Source organism: Python bivittatus, unplaced genomic scaffold (assembly GCF_059951505.1).
Source record: "Python bivittatus isolate LINGU-HERP-01145 unplaced genomic scaffold, Pbiv_v1 ctg000020_np1212, whole genome shotgun sequence".
Lineage (NCBI taxonomy): Eukaryota > Metazoa > Chordata > Lepidosauria > Squamata > Pythonidae > Python > Python bivittatus.
Genome location: NW_028277030.1, coordinates 113,592,254 through 113,620,128, shown reverse-complemented (window position 1 = coordinate 113,620,128; position 27,875 = coordinate 113,592,254). Strand labels below are relative to the sequence as shown.

The 27,875-nt window shown below is 37.5% G+C and overlaps 1 protein-coding gene across 6 annotated transcripts in view; it reads right to left on the bottom strand.

Annotated features, from left to right (window-relative positions):
* Positions 1 to 27,360, bottom strand: part of LPGAT1 (lysophosphatidylglycerol acyltransferase 1) — a 54,559-nt gene extending 27,199 nt beyond the window's left edge. The window contains exons 1-5 of one of the 6 annotated variants that reach the window (XM_025165842.2): positions 27,200 to 27,360; positions 24,872 to 25,096; positions 23,616 to 23,883; positions 6,432 to 6,550; positions 1,704 to 1,799 (exon numbers count right to left, since the gene is read on the bottom strand). In XM_025165842.2, the coding sequence (XP_025021610.1) occupies positions 1,704 to 1,799; positions 6,432 to 6,550; positions 23,616 to 23,853 (453 nt within the window). In that variant the 5' untranslated portion in view covers positions 23,854 to 23,883; positions 24,872 to 25,096; positions 27,200 to 27,360. Of the gene's footprint in view, positions 1 to 1,703; positions 1,800 to 6,431; positions 6,551 to 23,615; positions 23,884 to 24,871; positions 25,097 to 25,355; positions 25,518 to 26,126; positions 26,296 to 26,400; positions 26,577 to 26,675; positions 27,105 to 27,199 lie in introns of those variants that run through there. The other 5 variants (XM_015887847.3, XM_007426867.4, XM_025165843.2 and 2 more) reach the window with 5 other exon arrangements.
* Between the last annotated feature and the right edge of the window lie 515 nt (positions 27,361 to 27,875).

Sequence of the window (27,875 nt, the reverse complement as noted above, 5' to 3'; positions counted from 1 at the left end):
CAGCCCAACAAGGTAGACCAGATTAAGAAACCAATGCCATATAGGTCAGGACTACTTTTAGTGTAGTGCTGAATGTACTTCCCCTCCTTCATTTTATCTTTGTGGGAGCTAGGGAGGGGCCTGCCTGACATGTTTACTCAAGCCCTTCTATCTGACCATTGCCTTGGTAATGGCTCTTCCTGCTGCCTTCAAGGTCATTCTCTATGTCCTCTACACTCCCGCTCTGACATCATCTTACTTATTTGGGGGATAAATCCAATTAAAATATGTTCCTGCCATTGTTTCTTTTGCTGCTAGCTTTATAACTGGAGTCTCCCAAGATCAACAATTTCAGGCCAAACAGAAGTTAATACTCAAAGCCCCTAAACACTGTCCATTTATTTTCATAATTTTCCACAGAAATGTGGAGAGATTATAAACTGAGAGAAGTGACAAACTGCTGCTTTAATGGAAGCTTTGATGGACTGATCAAAGCAACTTTCCTGCAGAATAAAGAAAATTTCCTGTTTTTCCTAGGTATAGCCATAGTTGCTAAGTCTATGCGCCTCTCACCTGGAAAGTGTGAGCAGGATACTAGGATAGAACTGAAGGTCTGATGACACACTATAGAACTAAACTACATTTAAAGAAGAGAAGATAAGGATCCCAGAATTTTGCAGTGCTATGATCATTCTATTTTGAACCCTCATAATTATTTTGTGGCCTGGATCTAGGCCACTTCCATTCTTCAGCTACTCTCTAAAGTGGTCCATTAGGAAAGATAATTTTTGAACCCACTCTTCTTTCTCCAGGAAGCATTTTTTGTTTTTAAATTAAAGCCTACATGTTCACCTTAACCCCCTTGGAAGTTAATAAGGGTGCTTGTCCTTATCTCTTCTTCTGTCTTTGACTTTCTTTTTCTGCAAACGCTGCTGAACAGCAGGAAACAAGTTTCCAAAGAGCAGAATGTTGCATCTGCATCAGTAGTATTCTCTGAAATACATAGTCTTGATCATAACCATATATCTTAGGATTTGCTAAATGAATAATTAAATAAAGGTATTTGCAACAGTCTATAATACTACAAAAGTCCCTCAATTTAAGGTTCTTTGCCTATGTGTCTACTATGTAGATCAAATTAACAGATTTATATGGTTCATAAGGTAGATTTATGGAAGCTGAATTTTACAGTTTAAATAACCCCTTCCAAATGGTTTTGTACATCAAGGGTATATTATTACAATTTTTGGTCCACTGACATTTTAGAAAGGATGCAAAATATTGTTTCTTTCCAGTTCCAAAGTGTCATCTATAAGTGTAGGAGGCACCAGGTATATAGAAGTCATTCAGACAAAGCCAAAATATGGGTTAATATTAAGAAAAAAAATATTTGGACTCACTTGTTCCTATCTCCCACTGCAAAAGGTTAGAAACTTGTAGCAAACCATTTACTCCAATCCCAAAAAAAGCATGGTCTGCTGCAAACAGAGGCCTGAAACTTCTAAGCTGATTAACAAAATAAATAGGTAGCATATCTATCCATAACACCAAACCAGTGTTCTTAGTAGCTACTGTATGTTTCTCCACATTCTGTTAAAATTTTTATTAGTTGCTGACACTATCTGAAAATGGATTTCAATTTAATATATACTGACAATCATAGCAAGATACAAATAAACATTTAGGAAAGCAGATTTTGCTATTAAAATATTTGTAATTCTTGCCTGTCTTATAAAGAAGTCTCCATGAATCAGAGATACAATTCCAAAATTTGTGTATTTAAAAATATGATCCATCAGCCACATCATCTGACGAACAACCTGGGAAAATTTAGATAAGAAATAGTGTGTATTCTGCATATAAACAAAACAAAAATCAGAGATAGTTCTTCCGTCCCATCAGATATAAGCATGTGTTTTCAGTAAGAGACATACAAGCAAATATATAAAAATAAAAAAATAAAAAAATAATTATTAAATAGAAAACTGAATACAAATGGCATCCTTAGAGATAATTTTCATGTAAACATTTTTACTAAAAGCCTATTAGCTTTCAAGAAGTATTTACTAAAGCAACATTATTTCTCAGTGTATTTCCCCTATATAAAATCAACAGATTTCTATTTCTTCAGCATCTTGGATAAATCTTATTATTTAAAATCCACTTTCATTAACTAACATTTTTAAAGAATCCTTTACACAATCTTTATTTCTATATAAGCATTTTAATATTGTGTTTTATTTCATATAAGAAAAAATAAGAGAATACAAAACAAACATGGAGAGGTAAACAGGATTTTCAAAACTATATGGATTATTCAAAAATTATACCTACCCAATAAAACTTTTTAGGAAGTCCTTTAAACTTTTCTATTTTAGAAGGCATTCATTTACAATGTTAATTTTTAAGATTTTTGTAGATGAACAAAGCTGCAAAAATTAAACTAATTATCTTATTATCCCCATATTCATTTTAAACATGCTGTTGTTGTCTATTTTACTTGTCCCATTCTGAATTATACAATTTCTTACACTACAAAAACAAGGAGATAAGAAAAACCACACAGACCAAATTAAAATGTCTCATGGCCATCACCAGTTTCCCAGGATAAAAATATAAAACAAAAACAGATACATGCAGAATAGTACAGACAATCCTTGGGTTACAATGGCAATTAGGACTGGGTTTGCCATTGCTAAGCAATGCGGACGTAAAGCAAGATGTCACGTGACCGCATCACTTAGTGATGGCAATTCAGGCAGTCCCAGGTGCCATCATAACCCCAAGACACGTGGTTCGTTAAGTGGGAAGAAACAGGAGTCCCAGGTAAGGAGTGTGGTGATGCCGCAGAGGAAGCCCACCACAGGCCGTACGCAAGTTATGGGACGGGGGTGCTGCGGTGTGGCACAAGCCCAGGAAGGCGGTGCAGGTCAGTACACAGGAAGGCCAAGGGAGGGACTTACCAGAACTTGCAACCTTCCCTGCTGGCTTCCCCATTGACTTTGCTTGTGGGAAGCCAGCAGGGAAGATCACAAATGGTGATCACATGACTACGGAACACTGCAAGAGTCGTAAGTGCAAGCTGGTTGCCAAGCATTTGAATCACGATCACATGATCACTGCAGGGGCACTGCAAGAGCCAGAACTTTGAGGACTGGTTGTAACACTCGTTCAGCACCATAGCAACTTCGGTCACTGAACGAGTGGTCAGTAAGCAGGGACTATCTGTAATACTTTTTATTATATGAGAGCGTTTTGCATGTAGGTTTTGTCCATGCTGAAATTTATAAAATTTAAATAGAAAGTAGCCCTCTGGATAAAAATCTCAGGTTCTACTTTATTCCATTTACCAACCAACATTTAGACATTCAGCTTCAAAGTAATTATTTAAAACAGACAACAACAGATTCTGTATTTTGAGGTGTAAGTTCTTTCTATTATAGGAACAGCTATAATTTTCAATGTTTGTTCAATGAATATATAAAACCCAGAAAGATGTATGATCAATAAAGGGATATGTTGAATAATAGTTTGTTCTGATATAAAAATATGATCAAAATAAATTTAGCATTAACACTGATTTAAATATACAATATACATATGAATGTTAGATATATTTACCATTCAAATTGTCTAGGCAGTTTTAAAGTTATTTAAATTCAACACACTTAGTACTGAAAAGTTTCATTTCAGTATTAACTTTCAAAGCAATTCAGTTTGTTTCCTTGTTTTTATTTTTAAGCAACATTAGAAAAAAATAGCATCCATGACATTTTGCAGTGTTATTACCCTAATTAGAAATAAAATTAAATACTAAATCAATACAGTCTCAAACTGATTTCTAATTTACATATTTCTACTGCATATATATATCCCACCTTTTATCTTCAGAGTTCAAGATGTGAATTCCCCTTCATTTTATCCCCACAACCACGATTTCTGTGAGGACTGAGCTGAGAAAAATCACTGGCCCAAACCTACGCCATGACTTCTGTGACCAAGTAAAGACCTGAATCTGGGTCTTAATCTAAATCAGCTCAAAAGTCAGCATTGTAATTATTCCTTTATAAATTATAATACTTCATGTATCCCCTTATAAAGTCAGTAATCAGAAAAAGATTACTGAACATTATTACAGAAAAAGATTACTGAACATCAAAACTGAATATAAAATGCAAAAATCCCATTTCATCTTGCATATAATATGTAAGAACATTTTATAGAAAAAGATTACTGCAACAAAGTAAATTTTATTTGGCAGCCATTATCTCCTGTATGTAAATGTAAAAGAAAAGCAGTTGCTGACCTTGAATGCCCAACTGCTTTGCTTTCTATTCCTTGGTAAAAGTAGCATTCACTACACTGATTAAAATAATAACTGTTCTTCAAAAGTGACAAAGCAAATCTATTGCTTTGTACCTTCTGCTGATCTAGCTTATTTTCCTGAGAAACTGTACAGCATCTCTTTCTTCAAGATGTTGGATGAGGGGAGCCAGAACAGTCAATGGCATGCTCTGAACAATTTGCATCATTCTTTTAGAATAAATGTGAATAGATCCAATTTGAACTTAGTTTTTAGAGTAGGGAAAAAATGTAGGCATGTAACCCAGCAACTGTTTGTGAAAGTGCATGGAGAGATGTGTGCCACTACCTGGTCACTTGACTGTTGCACCTCTTGGCTGTTTTGAATTTGTCAGGATGAGACTAGCTCCATGATCAAGATATATAATAATGCCTCCTTCTGGGAAGGATATGTCCAATTCTCATCTAAAGGAGTAAGCAATCAGATCTTTACAAAGAAATGGTCCCTTAACCTGGGAGACTGGTCTAAATATAGGCCAGTCTCAAATGTTCCATTTCTGGGAAAAGTAATGAAGGTGTGGCCTTACAGCTTCAGACTCATCTGAATACTGATCTTCTGAATGAATTTCAGCTGGGTTTTTTTAGCCAGGATATGATACTAAAACTCCACTGGTTGCCTTTGTGGATACCTTTACTGAACACTGGATAGGGAAAATGTGAGTCTGCAAGTTGTCCTGGACCTCTCGGTAACTTTCAATACCATCAAGTAAGGTATCCTTCTGGGCTCCTAATGGCTTTGGGACATCATGATACTGTGTTACAACAATTTCTGTATTTCCAGTTGGACTCTGTCCAGAAAGTGGTGCTGAAGGCTACTGCCTTATGATGTCCCACAGGCTTCCATCTTGTCATCCATGCTGTTCAACATCTATGTAAAGCCACTGGGAGAATTCATCTAGAGTTTGGAGGATGGTCACATTATACTAATGATACCCAACTCTATGGCTCCCTACCATTGAATTCAATCAGTACTTTTGAATGTTTCCTAAGTTCAAAAATGGGTTGGATGAAAAAGAACCAGCTGAATTAAATGAAGACAAGATGAAAAGTTTGTAAGCAGGACTCAAGGACTGAGGTTCAACCTCTTTTGGATAAGATTGCATTCCCCCTAGAAGATCAGAATCCCAGTGTAGGAATGCTCCTTGAACCTCAGCTGTGACTGGAGTCTCTGGTGACAGTGACAGGGGAGAAAGGAGGATCTCTGCACAACTACTTCTAGTGCACCAGCTGCATCCTTCCTGAGCCAGTCATATTTGACTGCTTTATTCATGCTCTGGTTACATCCCAACTTGTGTACTGAAATGTGTTCTACTGGAAGAGCACTTGAAAAATATCTAAACATCGATGTTAGCACAAAACACTACAAGTAAATCTTGTAGTGCAAGACAGGGATTCAAATGATGCCTGTGCTGAAAGATCTGTACTTGTCATCATTTGCTTACTGGGCACAATTTAAGGTGCTGTTAATTACCTTTATAGTCTCAAAAAAATAAGGCCCTGGTTACCTAAGGTACAGCTTCTCCTGTTACAAACTTGTTTCATTTGTAAGATCAGAAACAGAGGTCCTCTTGAATATGTCCATACCATCAAAAGTTCATCTTTCTGGCATGTGGGAGAGGCAATTCTCTTGCTATGCATCAACTCTCTTGGGATTTTCATCTAGCCCCCATTATCTCAGGGTTTAAGAAATTTGTAAAGAGCAACCTTATCCATCAGACTCTTATTTATCAGAGGATTTGATGATTTTGTTTTTTAAATGTCCATATTTTAACTTCAATACTTGAATTTTTCTGTCATGACTGTATATCAGAGCAGAAAAGCGGGATAGATAGAGACAGACGCATACATATATAATACATAGTCTTTAATGCTGCCTGACTTGCACACACCCTCTATGATTTGTATGTCCTGCTTCCAAAGCACCAACGTATAAATAATATAAGTTAATGTGAGACGATATAGAAATAAAAAATATGGTTAAAGTATTGGATGAACATAGATTTGTGCATGAGTCTTCCAATGCTATACTTCTGAGAAATTACCCAGATGGTTCAACAAGTGTATTAATGGAATATATAAAATTATCATACCGTGCCTTTGTCTTGAAGGCACATCATTAGAGTGCAAATATCTCCTGTTGCTTGATGGTTTACCAGCATCACAGCTTCATCTTCTGAAATTGTTCTAACATCATCTCCCCATTCCATGACTGTGCAAAACAGAAGGAAAGTACAGACTTACTTAACATAATGATCATTTACGCTAATTTAAAATAGATAAAAAATAACTCATGTTCCAGAGATATTCCAACAGATTATAGTACATTAATTTGTAAATTTGGAAGGCTTCAAATATAATACACCATTTAAAGCTAAAATGAAGTTTGATAGAAATACTTTCAAATTCTCTCAAGCCAAGTATTCTTAGACAGCTTCAAATTTATTTTCTCCTACATTTATTTTTCCCCAAAATTTTCCCCAATTGCTAATAAATTTATGCATTTTCAGGGGAAACGTGTATGCAAAAACCATTTAATTTGAGATGCCACTATATAAAAAATTACTTTATAAGAAGGATGAACTTGTTACACATAGATAGTACGGGTAGTTCTCAGTTTAAGAACAAATTCCGTTCCCAAGATTTGTCCTTAAGTTGAATTTGTATGTAAGTCGGAATAGTATTATTGTATAATACAAGTAGCATTGTGTAATGAACTTGAACCATTGTGTATTTAACTCAAATCATTGTGTATTTAACTCAAATTTTGCTACAATAGGCTCTGTTGTTAACTATGGGTCATCTGTAACCTAGGTGTTCTTAACTCGGGGACTACCTGTAATGTACATGAAATCAAAATTTCAATAGCAGTGGAGACAAGAAAAAATGAAGGCTTATAAAAATGAAGCAAAACTACAATAGAGATCTTACAGTAAAATTTCTGAATCCAAGAAGGAATACACTAGATTTTCCATTTGTAAATTGTTATATATATTGAACATTCATTATCTTTGAAAATAAGTAAAAATAATGCAATGCAAAGATATGGCAAAGTCTCCTTCAAGGTGAACTCAACGCTTGATGATTTCATGATCATGTCCTTGTTATTTTCAGAAATCTTGAAGTGGTTTGCCATTGTATTCTTCCATCATTATTTTCTTAATTTTTCACTCTAGCCTGATATTTCTCATAAATCTCCCAGTCAAATACCAATCCAGTCCAATCCTGAGCCTGGTTAGGAGCTGCCACTTGTTGAGACTATGCAAAGACGAAACGGCAATAAAAACTTTGAGAGCATTCTTCATTGAAGCAGAAAAATGGTTACAATGCTTCTGTATATTTTTAATTCAAGCATTGATATTCTGGTACCAAATGTCTAAAATTTAAAAACACTGATGAATGAGAAAGATTTGCATACAGTAAAACTTTTGCCTTCACAAGTATATAGATGTGCCTACCCACAATACTGAATCACACATAAGTTTAGTGTATCATAAAACCCCACTTTAGTTTTTTGGGTGACACAAATCCAGCCCAGATACAGTTACAGTTCAGTGTATTATGCCAATCCCCAAAAATGGGTCAATTTCAGTTAACCATGGATAAATATGTCATGTGATAATAGCCTATGACTGAGCAGGATGTGTGAGCAGAGCTGCAAAACATAAATCAGTTGCTAAACTTATCATAGGGCAATTATGATTCAAGTTTTTATTTTCAGAACTTAAAATACACTCCCTGATAATGGACCACTTTGTGGTTTTCCTATGAGCATCCTGATACTAGCTCATATCCAACACTGAAGCTAGCTGGTTTTCTTGCAGGGGAGAATCATGCTTGAACAATTCTGAGAATAAATTTCTTTGTGAGTTCTCCCATATGAACCATCTACCTCTTGTAACTATTACTGAAATATCAATTTCATATGTCATCTTTAAGAAAAGTAAAAAACCCTGGAATATGGTCACCCAATAATACTCCTAGAGATGTAGAATGATCTCCATCAAGAGTTCCAGTAATAATGTAAAGCTCAATTATCTAGGAAAGCTTTGGTGCATGAGGAATGTCAATTTCTAAGTGTTATTCTGTAAAATAGCCTGAACTAATTTTAACTCCATTGTGGAATTTTTAGATAGAATTCCCTCACCACAACCAGTATGTTGTACAGTTGCCTTGATCCCCTTAATGTTTAATTTTATTATCTGTTCAAGAAGATCTTATATGCAAAATATTGGAAGCTAGAAAATGTTTCTAAGAAAAAATTCAGTATGGGAAAATAACATTCATAATTATGCTCTTCCAGTTAAATTAGGTGAGGTCTTAAGATAGAAGGTCAGTACTCCCAAATTTTTGTAAAACTGATAAATGCAAGGAAATATATCTGTAAATAATGATCATGTTTTTCACTTAATGATAAAAGATACAGATACATTATTAAAAACTCTAAATTTTTAAAGCTTACTATGGGAGGGAATAGTTATCCTGAGAGAACATAAAATTTCTTCTACCAACTATCTTCAGAGCCTCTGTAATAAGCAAAACTCAAAGTCTCTTATTCTTATGCATTTGACAAAACTGGTCAGAGTCTAAATTTTATCTTAAGTTCAAAATACACATACACATTTTCGTACATAAAAATGTTCATATGGCAAGGTAAGGTAAAGTGACCTGAGTTAGTAGAGGTGGCATAACATTTAAAATATGTAAGTTCATACACAAACATAAATAGACCTATCAACTCCTCACTGCAATGCCTCCAGAAAATCAAAGACATGCACATAGATGAAGATGAAATTATGGTCTCATTTGATGTCACAGCACTCTTCATGTCCATAAACCCAGAACTAGCGAAAGAATCCATATCAGCTGTACTACACAACACACCCGACTTAACCAAATACACCCAGATCAAAATACCCAGAATCATGGACCTCATCAACCTCTGCCTCACCACCTATTTTCAATTCGATGGACAAATATACCAAAAAATCAGAGGCACACCCGTGGGATCCCCACTGTCAGGACTCATAGCAGAGATTGTAATGCAACGCCTAGAAGTTATAGCACTGCCACCCATACAGCTTAAAATATGGATCCGGTATGTAGATGACACATTTGTTATAATAAAAAAGAAACAACTAGAGAAGACACATGAAACCATTAACAACATCTTCAAAGGAATAAAATTCACCAAAGAAAAAAACAACAACACACTACCCTTCCTGAATATCCTCATCAGCAGAGGAAACAACAGGAAATTAGAAACCCAAGTTTATTGGAAGACAACCCACACCAATCAAGTACTCCACTACCAAAACAACAACCCAACCTCCCACAAGAGGAGCTGTGTAAGAACATTATTCAAGCAAGCTCAAACGCATTGCAGCAACCCAGAACAGCAGAAAAAGGAAAAAGACCACCTATACAACATCTTCCAACAAAATGGATACCCACGTAATTTTATCAAAAAGTGCCTGACCACTCAACCTACCACAACACAACCCACACAAGCCATGAAAAGGATCACACTGCCATACATCAGAAACATCTCAGAAACCACCAACAGATTATTACAACCATATGGCATCTCTGTAGCACACAAACCAACAAAATCACTCCAAAATATCCTAAGTAAACCAAAAGACCCAGTTGCCCAAGAAGAAAAAACAGGAGTCATCTACAACATACAGTGTAAGGACTGTAACAAACACTACGTAGGACAAACAGGGAGAAGACTAGCAGAACGCATCCATGAGCACCAACTAGCAGTCAGAAGACATGATGAAAATTCCTTAATTGCACAACACATGGACAGACTCAACCACAGTTTTAACTGGGAAACTGTCAGCATTTTAAACTAAGAACTAAGTCAAATCCAAATATGCAAGAGAATTCTTGGAAGCCTGGTATTCAGACAAGGCAGCAATTAACGGACACATAGAGATAAACAGCATCTACATACTATTCAAAAGAGACAAAAGACCAGAAGATCGCCTCACCAGCATTCAATCACCAGCAATCATCTCCAGCAATCATCACCCAGATAAGCAAAGGTCACCACCAGGCACACAATCAAGCAGTCAACATACGCTAATCAATGAACTACCAGAAGAGCAAAACAGAACCCCCACCCCCACCAGCACTGGCAAAGCAGGCCACAGCAGATAAAGAGAGAGCAAACCTCATCCCATTTTAGCACTGAAGATGTTACCTAGCTGGGTAATGAAACGTTTGCAAGAAAAGAACCAAGTTCAGAGAACCCCAAGGACTCCACATAAATAGACCTATCTACACATATTCATACACAGAGATAATTAAGATATTCCTAAAACAATTTTAAATACTTTTGAAGTTAGCAAATCTTAAGATCCTAAGTTTTCCTTTAAAAACTGTTTTATTATTTTTATATTGAATACAGTAAAAAGCTAGTGAAAGAGAAAAATTATACGTAAGAGAAAGTCCTTATAAGAACAGATTATTACAAGTTTGATTTAGCATAAGCTATGAATATAGTGGAAACTGGTTATATTATTGAATTTAGAACTATTTTATTGCTTGGATTAGCATCCATCTCATTTACCTTATAGTTACCCAACTTCTAAAAAAATTACGGTCCTATTCTATTCCTTGTGAGCAAAAACATAGGAAAACTTACAGGAAATTATAAAAAATTAAACTTTCAGCATTGTGGAGTTTCTAGAAAAAGTAATTATTTCAATCTTTTCTATAAATCAATAGGATTTTAAAGCTGTTTTTAATGGAAGCTTTATAGCTTTGGGCTCTAGTTCTAGTAATGTTAACTGCTGTTTTTAGTTAGTTACTGTAGTGAATGGGCAAACAAACCATCACCCCATATTCAATAACAACCAGCAGTACCTGAGTTTTAATACATTTTCAAGCTAACCGAGGCATTTCTAGAAATGACATATCATTTGGATATGTTACTCCTAACCCCCTCCCTTTCTCCTAGGGAGAAAAACTGCCTTTTTAAAACAATACAGAAGTTAGTATTGATACTGAGAAGAAACAGCAGCCTCAAAATAAGCCAGAATCCTCAAGGATTTGGAGAAGTTCAGGATGCAGACAAAGGGAAGTCTACTTACAGGAAAATGGCTAACTTTGAAAGGTTTGGTGAAAATGTTTAGCTTAAGTGTCACAGAAGACTAATTTTTAATTACTTTTAAAAGTATGAAGGAAAACATATAGTTTTGTGCAGATTACACAATGTTGCTGATTTACTCAAAACCATATTTTTCTTCATATTTTTCTATGGGGGACCAATCCTTTAAGTCATGAATTTGATTTTCATCAAGACTACAATCCATATAACAGGGCAGAAGAGCATGCTAGCAAACTAAGTCACTGTTCCTTACCTATAAAAACAAATTCAACAGCAGAAATCCCAACAATTCCTTTTCATCAGTTTGTTGCACAAGAATTTTCTGTGAACATCCAAATATCTGATATTTTTTTAAAGTCCCACTGAAATAGACCACAAATTTTGTATTCAGCTGGAAAGTCAGTGTGTGTGTGTATGTGTATATATATACACACACAGTGTTTAAAAGTTTGTGAACCCTTTTGAATTTTCAATGTGCCTGCATAAATATGACCTAAAACGTGATCTGTTCGCCACACAAGTCCTAAAACTAGATAAAAAGAACCCAATTAAACAAATATCAATATATTCATTTATTCATTTATTCACTGAGGAAAATGATCCAAAGCTACATATTTGTGTGTGGCAAAAGTATGTGAACATCTAGGATTATTAGTTCATTTGAAAGGGAAATTAGAGTCAAGTGTTTCGATCAATGGGATGATAATCAGGTGTAAGTGTAGGAGGTCCTGCCTTAAAGAACAGAATTCTGGGTATTCACTATCAAAGTGTGATCTTTACAACACAGGGATGTGGAAGTGTGTCATGGCTCAAACAAAGGAGATTTCTGAGGACCTCCTAAAAACAGTTATTGATGCTCACCAGGCTGGAAAAGTTTGGACTCCCACCAGTTCACTGTCAGGCAGACCATGTACAAATGGAGGCAATTCAACCCTACTGTTACCCCCACCCCCACCCCCAGGAGTGGTCGACCAACCAAGATCACATCAAGAGGAAGGCATGTAATACTCTGGGAGGTCTCAAAGAACCTAGGGTAACTTCTAAGGAACAAAAGGCCTCTCTTGCATCGGCAAATGTCAGTGTTCATGAGACCATCCTCAGGAGAACAACAATGGTGTGCATGGCAGGGTTGCAAGAAAAAAAACACTACTCTCCAAAAAGAACACTGTTGCCAACGTTTGCAAAAGACCACATGGATAAGCCTGAAAGCTACTGGAAGAATGTTCTGTGGATGGATGAGATCAAAACAGAACTTTGAAAATGAAAAGTATTCTGTTTGGCAAAAGGCAAACACCGCATTCCAGCATAAGAACCTTACCCCATTGCAGTATCATGGTTTGGGCCTGCTTTGAACTATGAATTCTGACTTCTACCAGCAAATTCTACAGGAAAATGTCAGGGTATCTGTCCATGAACTGAAGCTCAAGAGACAGAGGGTCATGCAGCAAGACAACAACCCAAAACACACAAGCTGTACAACAAAGAATTGTTAAAGCAGAAGAAAATTAATATTTTGGAATAGCCAAGTCAAAGTCCAGACCTTAATCCTACAGAAATGTTGTGGAAGGTCCTGAAGTGGGCAGTTCATGCCAGGAAGCCTATCAATATACTTGAGTTGAAGCTGTTCTACAAGGACGAATGGGCTCAAATTCCTCCAAGCAGGAGGATGTGCAGGACTGAACAACAATTATCAGAAACATTTACTTGCAGTTATTCCTGCCCAAGGAGGGCATACCAGTTACTGAAAGCAAAGGTTCCCATACTTTTGCCACATACAATTATTTAGCTTTGGATCATTTTCCTCAATAAAAAAATGAACAAGTACAATGTTTTTGACTCATTTGTTTAATTGAGCTATCTTTAGTTTTAGGACTTGTGTGGAGAATAGATCACATTTTAGGTCATATTTATACAGAAACATTGAAAGTTCAAAAGGGTTTTAAGCACCACCCTGTGTGTGTGTATAAATAATGTGTAAGAGACAGCAGTAGTCTCCATACCCAAAAAGTCTTGTTTAATCACAGAATATACTGTGAATCTCCATTCACCCTTCTCTAAACATATATTTTGCACAGAGTCACAGTTCCACAGAAACTGGTTTCTATGCAGCCTGTTATAGATTGCCATGGATATTCCATACCCGCTTGTGATATTTTCAACCTGGAAATGTCCATCTCCACTTCCTAATTCATAGGGCTGTGCAAATCCTTTGAAAAAGGAGTGTTATAGCACATGGAAACTTGTATGAATCACCTTTCTTCAAATAATTAAAGTAGCTGCATCTTTTCTAAGAATTCTTTGACTCTTGGCTATTTCTTCGAAAAAAGCAAAGTGGTTTTGCTTGCACATGCACATGGAGCCAGCAGTTGTCCAAACCCGGAAAAGATGTATTTTATTGATTCACATAGAGGTCCTTTGTAAACACTACAGCACATTGCAAAGCACGTTTCTAAACATCTGCATAGCCCTACTAATTTATACATGATCACCCAGAAAATATCTCCAGAAATATTCCCCAACTCCTCCTTTTCAAATACTTCCTCTCACTTCTATCATTTTCAAATGGTTGCCAGGGTTTTATCATTTATAATTTGCAATGATTCTTAAGCTGCCCCTTTGCCATTGTCTCTTCACTTTTTAAATGGACATTGTTATAAGTGAAATGGTACTGTAAGTACAGTGAGTTCCTTACTGATACTGAAAAACAAGCTTGGAATTAAAGGACATAACTCTGACCTTAGATTTTGTAAATAAAAATGATTTCAATTCAAACTCTCCTGGTTATTTCATGGACACAACCATTCAGTTTTCTTGGCAAAAATAAGCAGTTTGCTCCAATTTCCTTCCAAGATTTTTTTTCAACTTCCAAATCTAATCTATACTCCTGCAATTTTTAGACAGTCTCCCATCCAAGCACTAGGCCCAGACAAGGCCAGCCAGGTGGTGCTACCAGCTAAGTCTTAGTCTTTATAGAAAATTTCATTTACGTTCCATAGCACTGAAGGAGATGGTGTTTCCTTCTTCTGGCATGGGTACGAAATAGGTACCTGTTAGATCCATAAACAGATGTAAAATACTCCATGATAAGCATTAGAACCAAAACTTTTTTGTGTAGTGTCCACTTTCTCTCACACACAATAGGTACTACCCAGAGTTGTCTTGGAGATGGGCGGTGCATAAATCTAATAAAATAAATAGATAAAATATGAAGACATACCAGAAATCTATAAATATTAGAGGAATCTTAGATAAGTATACATCCATGAAAATTTGAAAGAGAAACTACCTACTGAGGTTTGAATGCTGGGGTGAAAATTGTCCAAAATGTCTTTCACGGTTATTAAGGAATATAGAATTAACTGTTCCTCAGTAAAACACACCTCTAAGCCTGAAAAACATATACTTTCTGGTGGGGAAAAACATGTTTTGCCCTAAGATTCAAAAAAATGATGTGACTAAAGAAAGCAAATAAATACAACTTTATAAGAGGGACCAAATTATTGGAGAGGTTACAGAGCACCAGTCAAGACTGCAAAAATGCATGTTGATCACACCCCAAAATGCTCATTTGTACAAAACCCTGACATGGTTATGCTGACATATGTTGCAAAGAGTTACCTGAAGGCTGTACACAATTTAGGATACAAGGAAATCTATTATCAATCTTTATGAAAGAAAAAAAAAGTTTAGGTTACATTAAAAAAGGGTTAGATGTTATGGAGCAATATGCTTAACTCCATCCCAGTAATTTTAGAAATCAAAATAATCCCAAGGGTGTGATCAGAAACAACTGGAAGAGAACAATTTAAATTAAAAAGCAACATCAGAAAAAGTAATGAGCTACATCCAGCATCAAAGTCAAATTTCCAGCCCTCTATACTCCATTGGAAGTAATGTCCATACTGAGGCCTCATCTTCTTGCCCTGATGGCAAGACAGTCTACTAACGATTTTTTGAGAATGACAATACGCTGACATATGACCCAACTGAGCCTATATCTTGGTGTCAGTATACTGCTGAAGCAGTCTGAACCTGGATATAACAGGAAGGTGTTGTTTCCATCAGAAAACACAATATCCTACACAAACTTTCTGGTTCCCATAGGCAAGAAGGTTGTGGAAAGCCAGCAACCTGCAGGGCTCCATCTGGCCTGTTGGAGGGCTTCTCCCTCCCATCCAGCTGTAGGACTTTGTGCCTCCATGGCCATTTCTGCTTTGTCTGCCAGAGATAAGAGAATGTACCTGGCAAACAAAGTTTTCTGTTTTCTTTTTAGGCTCAGGTAAGAACAGTAATTTAACAGCAGGTATTCCATTAGGCTGTTATTTTTATTGGTAATCTCTACTGCCATCTTCCACCAGGTGATCCCAGTCTCCATGTCTTCCAGAGGCTTGCTGGAGAGAAGAAAAAGAGTTTCACTTCTCTCCATTATTCAAGCACAAATTCTTCACCTTCCCTACTTCTCTCCCTTTACCTCTGTACTTCCCTGACAACAATTGGGTAAGGACAGCAACTTTTCTGGCTTTGTTTTGGAGGGATGGCAAGAAGTAAGCTGTGGGTACAAGTTTTTGAAATGGAAGGTTTCCTTCTGTCTCGAAGACAGGAAGAATGCACACTATAGGGCTGCAGGGAAAAGTCCCAATAAATGAATCTAAAGTTGCTCTGAATCCCTAAGAGTTTAATTCTATAGATAGGCATAATCAAAATGATTATGAAATACAGCAAATAAAGAGAAAATAAGACTATACACATAAGGAATGTACCCTATATAAGGATTTGCTTGATCCATTTATGTCCATTTTAGGGTATCCTTCTAATATAACTACAGCAAAATATCTGATTTTTGCACTGATTTACACTTCAAAGTAAGTTGCAATAATATTGTTTCATTTAAATGAGGACTCCATAACATTTTTATCTCAAAATACAAGCTTGCTTTATTAGCCAAAGGTAAGCAAAAACATCTACCAATACAACTGCAAAAAAAAAAAGTTTCTACATTATTTCATATGAATAAGATTGAAAATATTACCACTATTCTCCCTCTAACAATTCTATTTCAATAATTGATTCATTTTTATAATTTTTAAAGGAGAATATCTTCAAGTTTCAACAGGACCCAATTCAATAGACAACTCAAAAGGATTTTAGTGCTTCATACATTACAATATACTACAAATGGGTGAGTTTACATAGCACACTTAAGCTGCAAGACATACTGTAGTTTATACACCATAATGGCTGTATTCACACAATACACTATTTAGTCAAAATTAAACAGACCATCTTACAACCCTGAGTTGTAATATATGATAATATGATATATTGTATATGTGATATGAACCCAGACCTATTAATAGTTTGCTAAACTGAAAAAAAAGGTGACATCTTCTTTAATTTGGTAAAGAGAAAGTAAACATTATTTTAAATAAATGCACTTATGACACAAATTTAGCAGAGTTATAATTCAAAATGGCAAGTCATGCAATAAAGAGTCTATTATATTTCATTTGCATATTTCTTACTACTCTCTGCACATTGCATAATATTGCTTACCCCAAAAGGAACAGTGTGATGGGTATATATGTATCATAGGAATATATGAGTGTTTACAATCATTTGCTTGCTTCTTTTTCACAGCAAGATTTGGAAAAACCTTTATCACAATGTAAACCTACACTGTATGTTAATTTGCATGTCTGAATACTTGTTACCATGACATCTAATCATGTAAACTGTTACAGATATGGATCCACAATCAACCACTTTTTTTTTGAAACATAAAAGTTTGCAGACAATTTGTACAACTTCAACAAAAGGTACAAGGTGTTGTCTCTAAAAATTTTGGATAGAATCAAGATAAATACTTACTTTATGATAAATGACAATTGATTATTTTTCAAATTGAAAAGATCACTGTAGTCAAAATATCAGAGAACAGTAAAGGAGTGCAGTTTTCAGATCTGACTCATGCAGGCCTTGGTGCCTGATGGCTGCTACTTAAAGAAGTTATTTCTTTTCCAGGGCTTACACAATACCCGACTGGGTCCCAGAACATACATGTTAAAGAGGCAGCAAGGGACATATAGTCACACCTTGTCACCACTCTCTTAACAAAAATGCATATTTTCCTGAGCCTGCGGAAATACCATGTGAACCCCATAAAAGGTGCAGCTTTTTAAAGGAACAGCCAACCACTTCAGCAAAAGTGCCAATGCCAGATCCAAATCACTCTTGCTTGCTTTGTATCTGAATACTACACACATCTATAGAATAGCAAGGATGGAAAGTGTCCGCAAACTAAAATTTCTATTCCCATTCCCACAGAAATTAACGCTATCCAATTTCTAATATGCAGTTCCAAGGCATATAGAACTGAGTACATTTCTACCCAAAACACTATCATGGAAAAAAAGAATTCTCCTAGCCACACTTCTTGTACTCTACGGTCAAAAGTCCTTTTTCCTTTAATTCGTTTCTAATTCCACAAATAACCAGGGGTGAAAGAAGGTTACACAGAGGAACACAGAAGAAAGGCAGTGAAGATGTTCACTATGTTTGATTTTTAAAAATTAGATCCCTATTCCTTCAGTGGGAATGCAACCTTATCTAGAGCCAACTTTAAGATTTATATGTGGAGGTGCAGACTATCAGCTCTGAATTTCTCAATTACATTTAGAGTAGTAAGAAAAACAGCTAAATATTATTTTATGAGTCTTCCATATATAATTAAATCATTTTGTTACTATTGGTAGAAAATGTAGGTATAAAAGCCATTATCTCAACTCTCTATCACAGCTTCAAACTGCTTTAGCAAATAGCTGTAAAAAATGTTGACACCTGAGGAAATCAAATGCTTCCATAATAGGTAGCAGATGATATAACTGTAAAGCACATGATGCAAATGTAAAGAAAGAACTAAAGGGGGTGTTCAATTTTTTTCTACTGTCAGGGCAGTTTTCTGTATCTCATACATGAAATTTGGCACTTGTGTTCTTCTAGGCAGAGAAGCATGATTACTGGAGAGTCACTACTGAGCTTCCAGCTTTTCAACACTTCAGAACTTACTAAACCCTTCAAACGGACAATCACCTGTTATGAGATTCTTTATACATTAAAGAGAAAAAATTATTTTACTAATATTGTTTATCTTAACTCTATCATCATATTGTACAACTTATATTGTAAACTCAAGAAAAGAAATATCCAGCCAAAATGCTATGTATGTGTTACAATTTCAAAGATACAGAACATTCCAGAAATACCCTTTAAAAAAGAACAGAAGAAACCAACATAATCTTCACAAGCAAACATATACCACCATGGAACAACTTTTTAAAAACTAATACTCTTTCATTAGTAAATTATGACTTCAGTATACAGGAACACTGATCTCAAAATTTCCCCTTGATAAGCTTCACATAATTATAGTAACAAAAGTATAATATAAAAACCATTTCCTTGTTTTGCTCAAATAAACTTTGTATTATGCTTGGAAGTTTCAAATGAAGCCTAAACCACTTTGCTGACTATTTTTGAGTAAGTGTGTTTTAAAATTACAACCTGAAAACAAGCTATACCTTTGTAACCACTGTAACAAGAATAATTCCAAATAATTCAAATAGACTAAATATGTTCAGTCATAGGAGAGGACAAACATACATTCACACACATCTGAGTCATACCCAAGAGGTTTTTGACTTATGCCTGGCTGAGTTCACACGTCACACTACCGTAACGAAAAATGTGGTTTATGTGTCTATGCTTTAGACTATTGTATGAACTCAACCACTATGTTTGTAAAGCTTGGTTTATGGCCTAGCATACTGTGTCATTTTGACATTTATTCAACAAGCCATAAACAAACAGCTTTGCAGGATTTGTAAACTAGGTCTAAATGCCACTTGTGGTAGACAAGGTACAATGTATGCCTTACATTCATTTGATAAACCAATTAAAGCAATTCACCTTGAAGAATGAACAATCAGAATCTCTTGTTAAGAGAGAGAAAATCAACTTGTAGCCTTAAGGCCATATCTAAACTCCAGATCCAGTTTTTGTTGCCCCAAGCTCCCTTTAGCTGTGCCACTGAATATTAAAGACATTTCTACAAAAAACCAAAACCAAAACCAAAAAACCCCCTACAGTTTCCCATAATTTTGAAACAAGAAACAAATAAACAAACAAACAAACAAACAAACCTATCTATCTATCTATCTATCTATCTTTCATGCGTTGTTTGATAACTGCCATGAGTCCACTGACTTTGGCAGTATGCAAATGATTTAAACACATAATCCCAGACAGTCTTGTGACTTTATAGCATTGGTGTGCCCATACTTTTTTGCCACCAAAAGCCTGTCTGCTCCTATAGTAAAATATTCAGTAGGAAGTGTTTATTTAAGGTATTTAGTAACAAGATACTAAAAAGCATACTTTAGAGAGTGGTATCTCCTAATACAAACTTCAGAATGCGACATTCACATCATGCTTAACTGGTTGCCTCCTCCCTGTCATTTGAACCCAGTAGTCTAGGCATTTTCAAGTTAGGTTATTTTACCCATGCATACCCAAGGTTAGTTATTAATACTTTACATAACTTGGCCTTCAGATTTTACCAAATCTTGAAGAGAGGGTTACCTTGAGATTAGCTATCCCTCCCAGTTTCCAAACCCAGAGAAAAGAGATTAGAGTATCAACCACAGTAAATAAGCTTCTCCTATTGTGTAATCTTTTTTCCTCCTTCCTTCCTTCCTTTAAGGGCTTATGAGGAGCTGGAACTGTGACAGAAGGCAAGTAGAATAAGTTTTTGCCAATCCTATCCTTGGTGGCTCCAACCCTGATCGACCCCTGTGGATTTTAAAAGTTTTAAATTATATGGCAGGAAATTACAGTGAACAATCCACTGTATAGGAAGCTGGAAGGCTGTCCAAAATGGCTACTCCATAGCAAACTGAGGCTGTCACCTGTTTCTTGACTTGTCTGGTTATGTATCACTTGGGTAAGTAAGTTACTCATTGTTCATATCAGATTCAGTTGAGCATTTTCAAACTAGATCGATATGAAGCGCAAACCAAAATATACTATATATATATGGCTGAATATTTAGGGCAAATTGGTTAACAGTCTTATTAGTGTTACACATATATAATCCTGCCAAACCTCTACAAATTAATTTATAGAACAGCAAACTAACTTGATGCTGAATACTGGCAGATTGCCTTATACAATTAATTATATTTTCTGACAACTCTTACCAGACCAAACTTGGGCAACATTTTGGTGGCATGTGCTACACTTAATTGCTTTGAAAATAGTGCAGCCACATGTTAGGTTTACACAATAGGTTTTGTATGCTTTCTGTCTTAAACTGCACTGCTGATTTTCAATAACTGCGCTGCTGAAGTTCATAGAGGGCACATATAAGCCCCTATATTATATACTGTACCAGTCCAAAATTCTAAGATGAGAAATATCACCAATGTACAATTTCATATCTTAAAAGGTCCAGCTATCAGAGAGAAAATAGATCTCTCTGTATTTAAATACATTTAAAACAGGTGCAGAATTACATAGCTAAGAATTATGTACTTCCCTTCAAATATTTTAAAACACAGCCTCTTCTTTAAAAGTTAGTTTTAAGCATACAGTACTATTACCTTCACATCATGCCAACTGCAATGTGTTGACAATGCTACAACCATACAGGAATTTCTCTTTATCAATTACTTACTACTAAGAGTTGTATAGATCTGTTTCATGTAGCATCCATGTCACTAATCATTCATGAACTGACCTAAGTTGATTATGTGTGTGTGTATATAATTCACAAACATACACAAGTAACTAGCAAGATTAATTAATTAAATATGGCCTGGATGGCATGGCAATTAGATGGATACAGAGTTGACCCCAAAATCATACTGAAAGTGTGCTTATCAACAGACTTTCACTATACTGAAGTGCCAAGTGAAATACCATAGAATTTGGTCCTGGACCCCACACTTTTAAATATTTGTATTTTAGGGTTAGATCAGGAGGTAGAGAATACTTATTACATGTCCAGGTGACCCAAAATTGAATTCTAATGTATCAAAATCATTTTGAATTGTTGCTATCTTCTAGAATATAAGCTTATATTCTAGAAGATAGCAACAATTCAAAATGATTTTGATACATTAGAAAAGTGGGCTGAAAATAATTGAATAAAATTTCATAGAAATAAATGAAGTTTTTCATATAAGAAGCAAAAATCAAACACACAGATATAGGCTTGGCAATAATATCTGTGGAAAATATCTTGGAATAGTGATTGATTAGAAGTGAATAATGAGTCACCAGTATGATGTGGCTTCAAAAAAGGCAAATGCAATTTTAGGCTGCTTCAACAGAAATATACCTTCCAAGTCATAAGAAGCAATAATTCCACTTCAGTCCTACTTATTAGATCTCACCAGAACTCTGTCATCTCCAGTCACCATATTTTATAGAGTTAGCCAAACTGGATCAAGTGCAAAAAATGGCAATGAAGATGATCATGAGACTAAGTTCTATGAGGACAAACTGAAGGAATTGGGTATGTTTTGCCATAAGAAGACAACTAGAGAATATATGAGAAACCTCTTCTAAGCACCGGAAAGCATATCAATACAGAATTCTGTTTTCTGTCAACCCGAACAGAATATACAGAATTATGACTTTAAGTTACAAGAAGGCAAATTCCAGTTGAATGTTAGGGAAAAAATCCTAACAGTAAGAGCAGTTTGACAGTAGAACTAATTATTCAAAGAGACACTGAGTCCCCCCAAAAATGGATGAGTTCTGCAGAAGCTGGATGTATTCAACAAATTCATCACTGATATTTTGATATGATTCTTCATTTGAACATGGTATTCATGCCTTAAAGGGTCTCTTCCAATTCTATTATTATGAGTATACTTTCCTGTAATTATCTAAATTATCACTTTGGATATCAACACTATCTGGATGAATATGACAATAAAACAATAAAGCGAAGTGGTAAAGAGTGACATTCACAGAAACATTTCCACAAACTGTGACAGTCATTATTAAAAAATGAATATTAATATTTATTAGATATGAGCATTCACTATGGCTGATTTCACACACCAGAAAGTCATTATGTTTAACCATGATTTATTGAATAATCCACAATTTGCTGAATTCACACAGCTTATATGCCATAGGTGGCAAATCACTATAGCTGACTGCACAACATGCTAGGCTACAAATACAAGCAAACCACATTTTGGTTTAGTCTGCTGACTAAATTCAAGCTGTATAAGAGTTTCCAATTCATACATTTCAATGCAACCAAAAAGTAGCATCTAGGATAGAGTGCAGAATAAATATAACCTCTCTTCACTGCAAACAGTGAATGCAAATATTTATCATTCAATCCATGAAAAACAAGTGTTGCATTTTGGAGAAATGTTGATGGGAACAAAAAACCAGACTTCCACTTTTTTACCTTGAAACAACTCAATTCTCACAATTGGATGTCACAGTTGGGCATAACAGAGTCACCAATTCTCCTGGCTTCCTTGTAAAAAAACACATTTTACCACCACAAATATATATTTACTTGCAAATAAATCCCTCTGAGTTCAATATAGCTTTTTTTCTCTTCATAGAAATCAACTTGCCTTTTTTTAAAATAGCAAATAAAAACATTTATGTCTAAGAATGCCTCTGAGGCAAGAGTGGACTAAATGAATTTAAGAACTCAATTATATACAGCCTAACATACATAGTTTTTGCTGGAGAATCACTTTTGGTACTGGGATTTTAGCTGCCATGTATACTTTTTAAACAAGGTACAATAACGTGGACAAGTTGGCAACCTAATTTGTAATAATCTACAAGCATTTTCTATATTTGTGCAAGAGCATATGAAAATATTTTAAGAGGAATACATTCATATGTTTAAACATAGTTGCTGTGTTTGCACAATACTCTTAACTGAACTATGGTTTATTCAATTAACCAAAATTTGTGGTTTGCATAGCAAACCGTGTCAGAAATTAACAGCATGGGCAGGATTAGCCTAAAATGTGGTTGAGTGTATCATATAATCACTGGCAGTGATTTATTCCTGCATATATAAGCATTTTATTTCAAGTTAAGAAAATGTTCTTACCTGTATATCCTGCCCACCAGCCCCAGGATGCCACCATGGCTAAAAGCCATTTAAATAATACTCCTTCGATATACCAAAACCATTTACTATCCAACAATCGAAGAGGTTGCAGTACTATTAAGTATAGAACATAGGACGGAATAGCAACAAGGTTATTAGCAACCATGAAGCTAAATCTTAACAGTGCCTTCAGAAATATATAGCCTGCCCTTTGGGCCTTCTCCAAAGTTACAGCCATTCTCTTCACACAGAAGTCTGTAGTCTTTTCCTACAGGATAAGAAAGAGAAAAATTAGTCAGCATAAAGTATACAACTTCCTGCTTAAAAAAAAACCCTTCTGACCAAAAAGATTTTCATTTAAAGATATGGTAATATACTTTGCCAGTATTTTCATACGTCTTTTCTGAATTTTCTAGATTGCTACACAAAGTATTGTTCTCAAAACCTTTTAAAAAACCATAATAAAAAAAATTCACTACAAGCTACCAATGAGAATTACTTGTCTTTATTGTGGTATATTCACAAGAGCTAGAAGAAATCCTACAAAACTTGTTCTCATGGCCCTAGGGGTTGTTTGTGTTTTTATAAGAATATGTATTTTGATTACTCCCAATAAGATAATTGTATATTAAGTAAATCATCATTTTCAATGTCTTAAGATCACAGCAAGCATACAAAAGAAATGTGCATTTTATGTGGTAAGACAGAAGACACAAACATGGTATACAAAGGACAGATTCTTTGAGAAAAAGAATTCCCCTTGCTTTCCCCCCATAAAAGAACTGTTATCATAGTTTACACATTAAGATCAGAGATATTTAACTCCCCTTTACTGTGCTAGAAGAAATGTAGGTGAAGAGAAAAAATGAAAATATGAAGACTATGCTTTTTAGTATATGCTTTGAAATTTCTTTTAACGTGAAGCAGTATAGAAATGTTTTATCTAAATGATTTAAAAATGGCAAAATCATTAATTAAAAAATTAAAATTACCCCAACTCTTAAAATTACAAGAAGGAAACAGTGAAATAAAAACACAGCAGGAAGCACCAGAAACCAAAGCAAATAGATAGCAAAGGGGGGGGGAAAGACTAGAGCTTCCATCCCAAAGACACTTATCGAGGAATAGGACTTACTAAACTCAATGCTTTTGTTTGGAGTATGTAGAATTCTACTAAAAGGCTGGGGAAGGAGGATAGGAAAAAAAACAGAGGCATCAGGCCAGACTCAGACAATGCCATTCGCTGGATCACTCACCTTCTGCTGCGCAGAGGAAAGGAAACAGGAGAGCCCAAAGAAGCGGGCCTGATGGCCTTAGAAGCAGAGCAGGGTGCCTTGGTCGGTGGCTGCAGGTGAAGGAGAAGGAAGTGGTGGCAGTGGCAGCAACTCTGATGGGATGACGGCGGTCTCATGGACACGGAGGTTACTGGCCTGGACCCAACGGAATGGGCTGGGAACACTCCCTATTCCCTTTGCACCTCACTAAGGGAGAAAAGACAAGCAGAGATAGACCAACTGAAGGAGACTGAAGCGGCACAAACGCTGGAGCCTGCTACATTACAAGGGAAGGCGCCGTCCAGAGGACTTATCCTACCCTAACGGGATTTCCACAGTATTCTGGGCCTATCGCGATTCGCGCACCTTCCCAGGAGAAGAGGGTGAATTCTGCCGCGAATCACCCCAGCGGGTCTATCCGCTTCTCCTCCCGGGAGGAAGAGGGCAGCAAGCGCAATGCCCGCACCTGTTGGGGTGTCAGCGCTGTGCTCTGTAGGACAGGAAAAAGACGCGGAGGATCTCTTGTATCTCAGCCGCCGCGTTATCCTTCTCTCCTGTCGAGGATTTCGGATCAGGACACAGGCTCTACCTCTCTGGACATGCACAAGCTTGCAAGGGCCCCAAAGGAAAAGGAAGCTCTACCCCTCCCCCAGGCAAATGGTGAACTAAGAGTACAGTAGCACTCCGTGGTGCTCGGTAGCATCTACTCTATTTAAGTAACGGAAGGGGAAGGGGAGTTCTCTTGAGAAAATTCTCCCTCCAAACGACGTGAGGTCGCCACATCGTAATAAAATTAACTTCCTCCTTATAGGAGAGGTTGAAGGGGCAGATTTTCACAAGTGCCACTAGCAAGTGATGCACAGCCACAGAGGGAGCATCGTGACTCGGGGTCTTTCAAAAGCATCAGGAGTGACCTATTCACCTATCTGAAGTCCCTCGAAAATCCACTATCGCCTTACATTCAAAGGAAAAACTGGAAAGCCCCTCAAGTCCTCTCGGAGTGGGGGGCAGGATCCTCAACCTTTGTTCCAATACGGAGGAAACAAAAAGAATCCTGGCGGGGGAAAAGCACATTCCGGGTTACACCCGACCGTGAACTTTAAAGGTCGGAAATGGTTCTGTCCCAGGGACTTGAATTGGCTCCCTCCTCCCGACCGAAAGCTTCTTTCAAGGGCACCAACGGGGTGCCTCCGCAGCCCGAAGTAGGCGATCTTTCGCAAACAGCATCCTTGCCTACCGAAGACTAGGCTCCACAATGTGCTCGTGGGTCGCTCTCTTCCTCCGCCGCCCCCCCTCCCCGCTTGGAATGAAAGCCCTTAAAGGGTCATCTTCCCTCTGGGCGGGCGAAGGCATATCCCCGCTTTGCCCAAAATGAGCCCAGAAAGGCAACCATGGACATGACGACCCTGTCCCTTTTCAAGTTCAACCTCGGGCTCCAGGGCAGCCTCAAGGGCGACAGCCACCCTCCTCCTCCTCCTCCTCCATCACCGCCGCCACGCCGCGCTGCTCACCCAGAGTAAGGGGAGGATCTGAAGAGAGCGCCAATGGGAAGGAAGCGCCCCGACCTCGTCTCGGGCGGCGAGGGGGATCCTCTCAAGGGCGCCGAGAGGCTGTCCCCGGCTTCTCCCCCAGGAGGGACTACCTCCCGAAGAGCCCCGGGGAAGCGGCGGCGTTGGCTCCAAAACTCCCTTATTTATCCCGCGCCCCATCCCTTCCCTTCCTTCCCTTCCCTTCCCCTCTCGAGAGGCGCCGCTCGCGAGCAAAGGATGGGTGGGGACTTTCCTACCTCCGGCCAAGCGGCTTTCCTCCCAGGGCCGGTCCTGAGGAGCCCGCCGGATTCATAACGGTGGCAACCGTGGCCGCCAGGGCCCTCACCCACTTCGACTGCCGCGAAGAGGCTGCGCCGTGACCCCTCGTCGCCGCCTCTTCTACGGCTAACTCGGCTCCTCGGCCAGTTTCTCTGGCTCTCGAGGAGGTGGAAGCGGAGGCAGGAGCAGGTCCCTCACTGCAGCAAGCCCCACTCCCTCCGGCCGATAGCTCCCTCTAACGAGCCGAAGCTTAGCAGTCTGGCTTCGTCCGTCCCTCTGCCCGCCAGTCAGCCAAACTCCCGGCGGGCTGGGCCTCAGCAGGCCGCCTCCCTTGCAACTCCCCTCCCCGCTCCCGGAAGAGGCAGCGAAAGCGCGTCCTTCTTCCAGCTAAAGGGAACGCTAAACTCAGAATATCGGAGAAACGGCAACAGGAATTGCAGCCATTAAAAATGCAAAGAGATTTAGCAGCCTTCCCCTTGTCCTCAAGCTTGAACGACCGTACCAGCAGCGAGGATATGACCGAATGACTGGCTGGGCGATCTGACAGCGCCAGGCCTTTGCACAGTTCGTGACTAGCAAGCCTTTAGTTGAAAAAGTCACGTTAAGAGGTTAAGAGCGATGGTGTGAAAAACCACCTCCACCGCCCCGTGTCTCACGTGTCATCCCAAGGTCCGGAGAAGGGGAAGGGACGAAGGAAAGGCAGCAGGAACTTAAGAGAGAGCAGCTGCAGCAAAAAACCTGGCCCGGGGCCTACTGAAAGTAAAACTTGGTATTGGAGGCGGGAAGAGGCTGAGGACTGGAAAAAGGATAGGAAGTATGGGATCTGAGAGAAGGCCTTCAGCGGGAATCTAAAAAATTATGGGTTGAATGGTGATGAGGATTAAACCTCTCACTGAGTTTAAGGACAGAAGCTCGATGAGAGTTAGAGTCCACCTTGGAGATCCAGCAAGTGAAGTGGGATTAAAAAGCATACAATAGGGTGATTTGAAATAACTGTTGACATCATTCTATTCTGATTTTCACTGTTGTTTAAGATTCTTGGGTGTGTGCACGTCTGTATTAACCTGCATTTTTAACTAAAGAGCAGGAATGGTTATCACATTAATTTTATTGTTTATTATTTATCATAGTAATTTTCTGAGCATCTCTACCCATATATAAGCAAAATGGCTCCATCC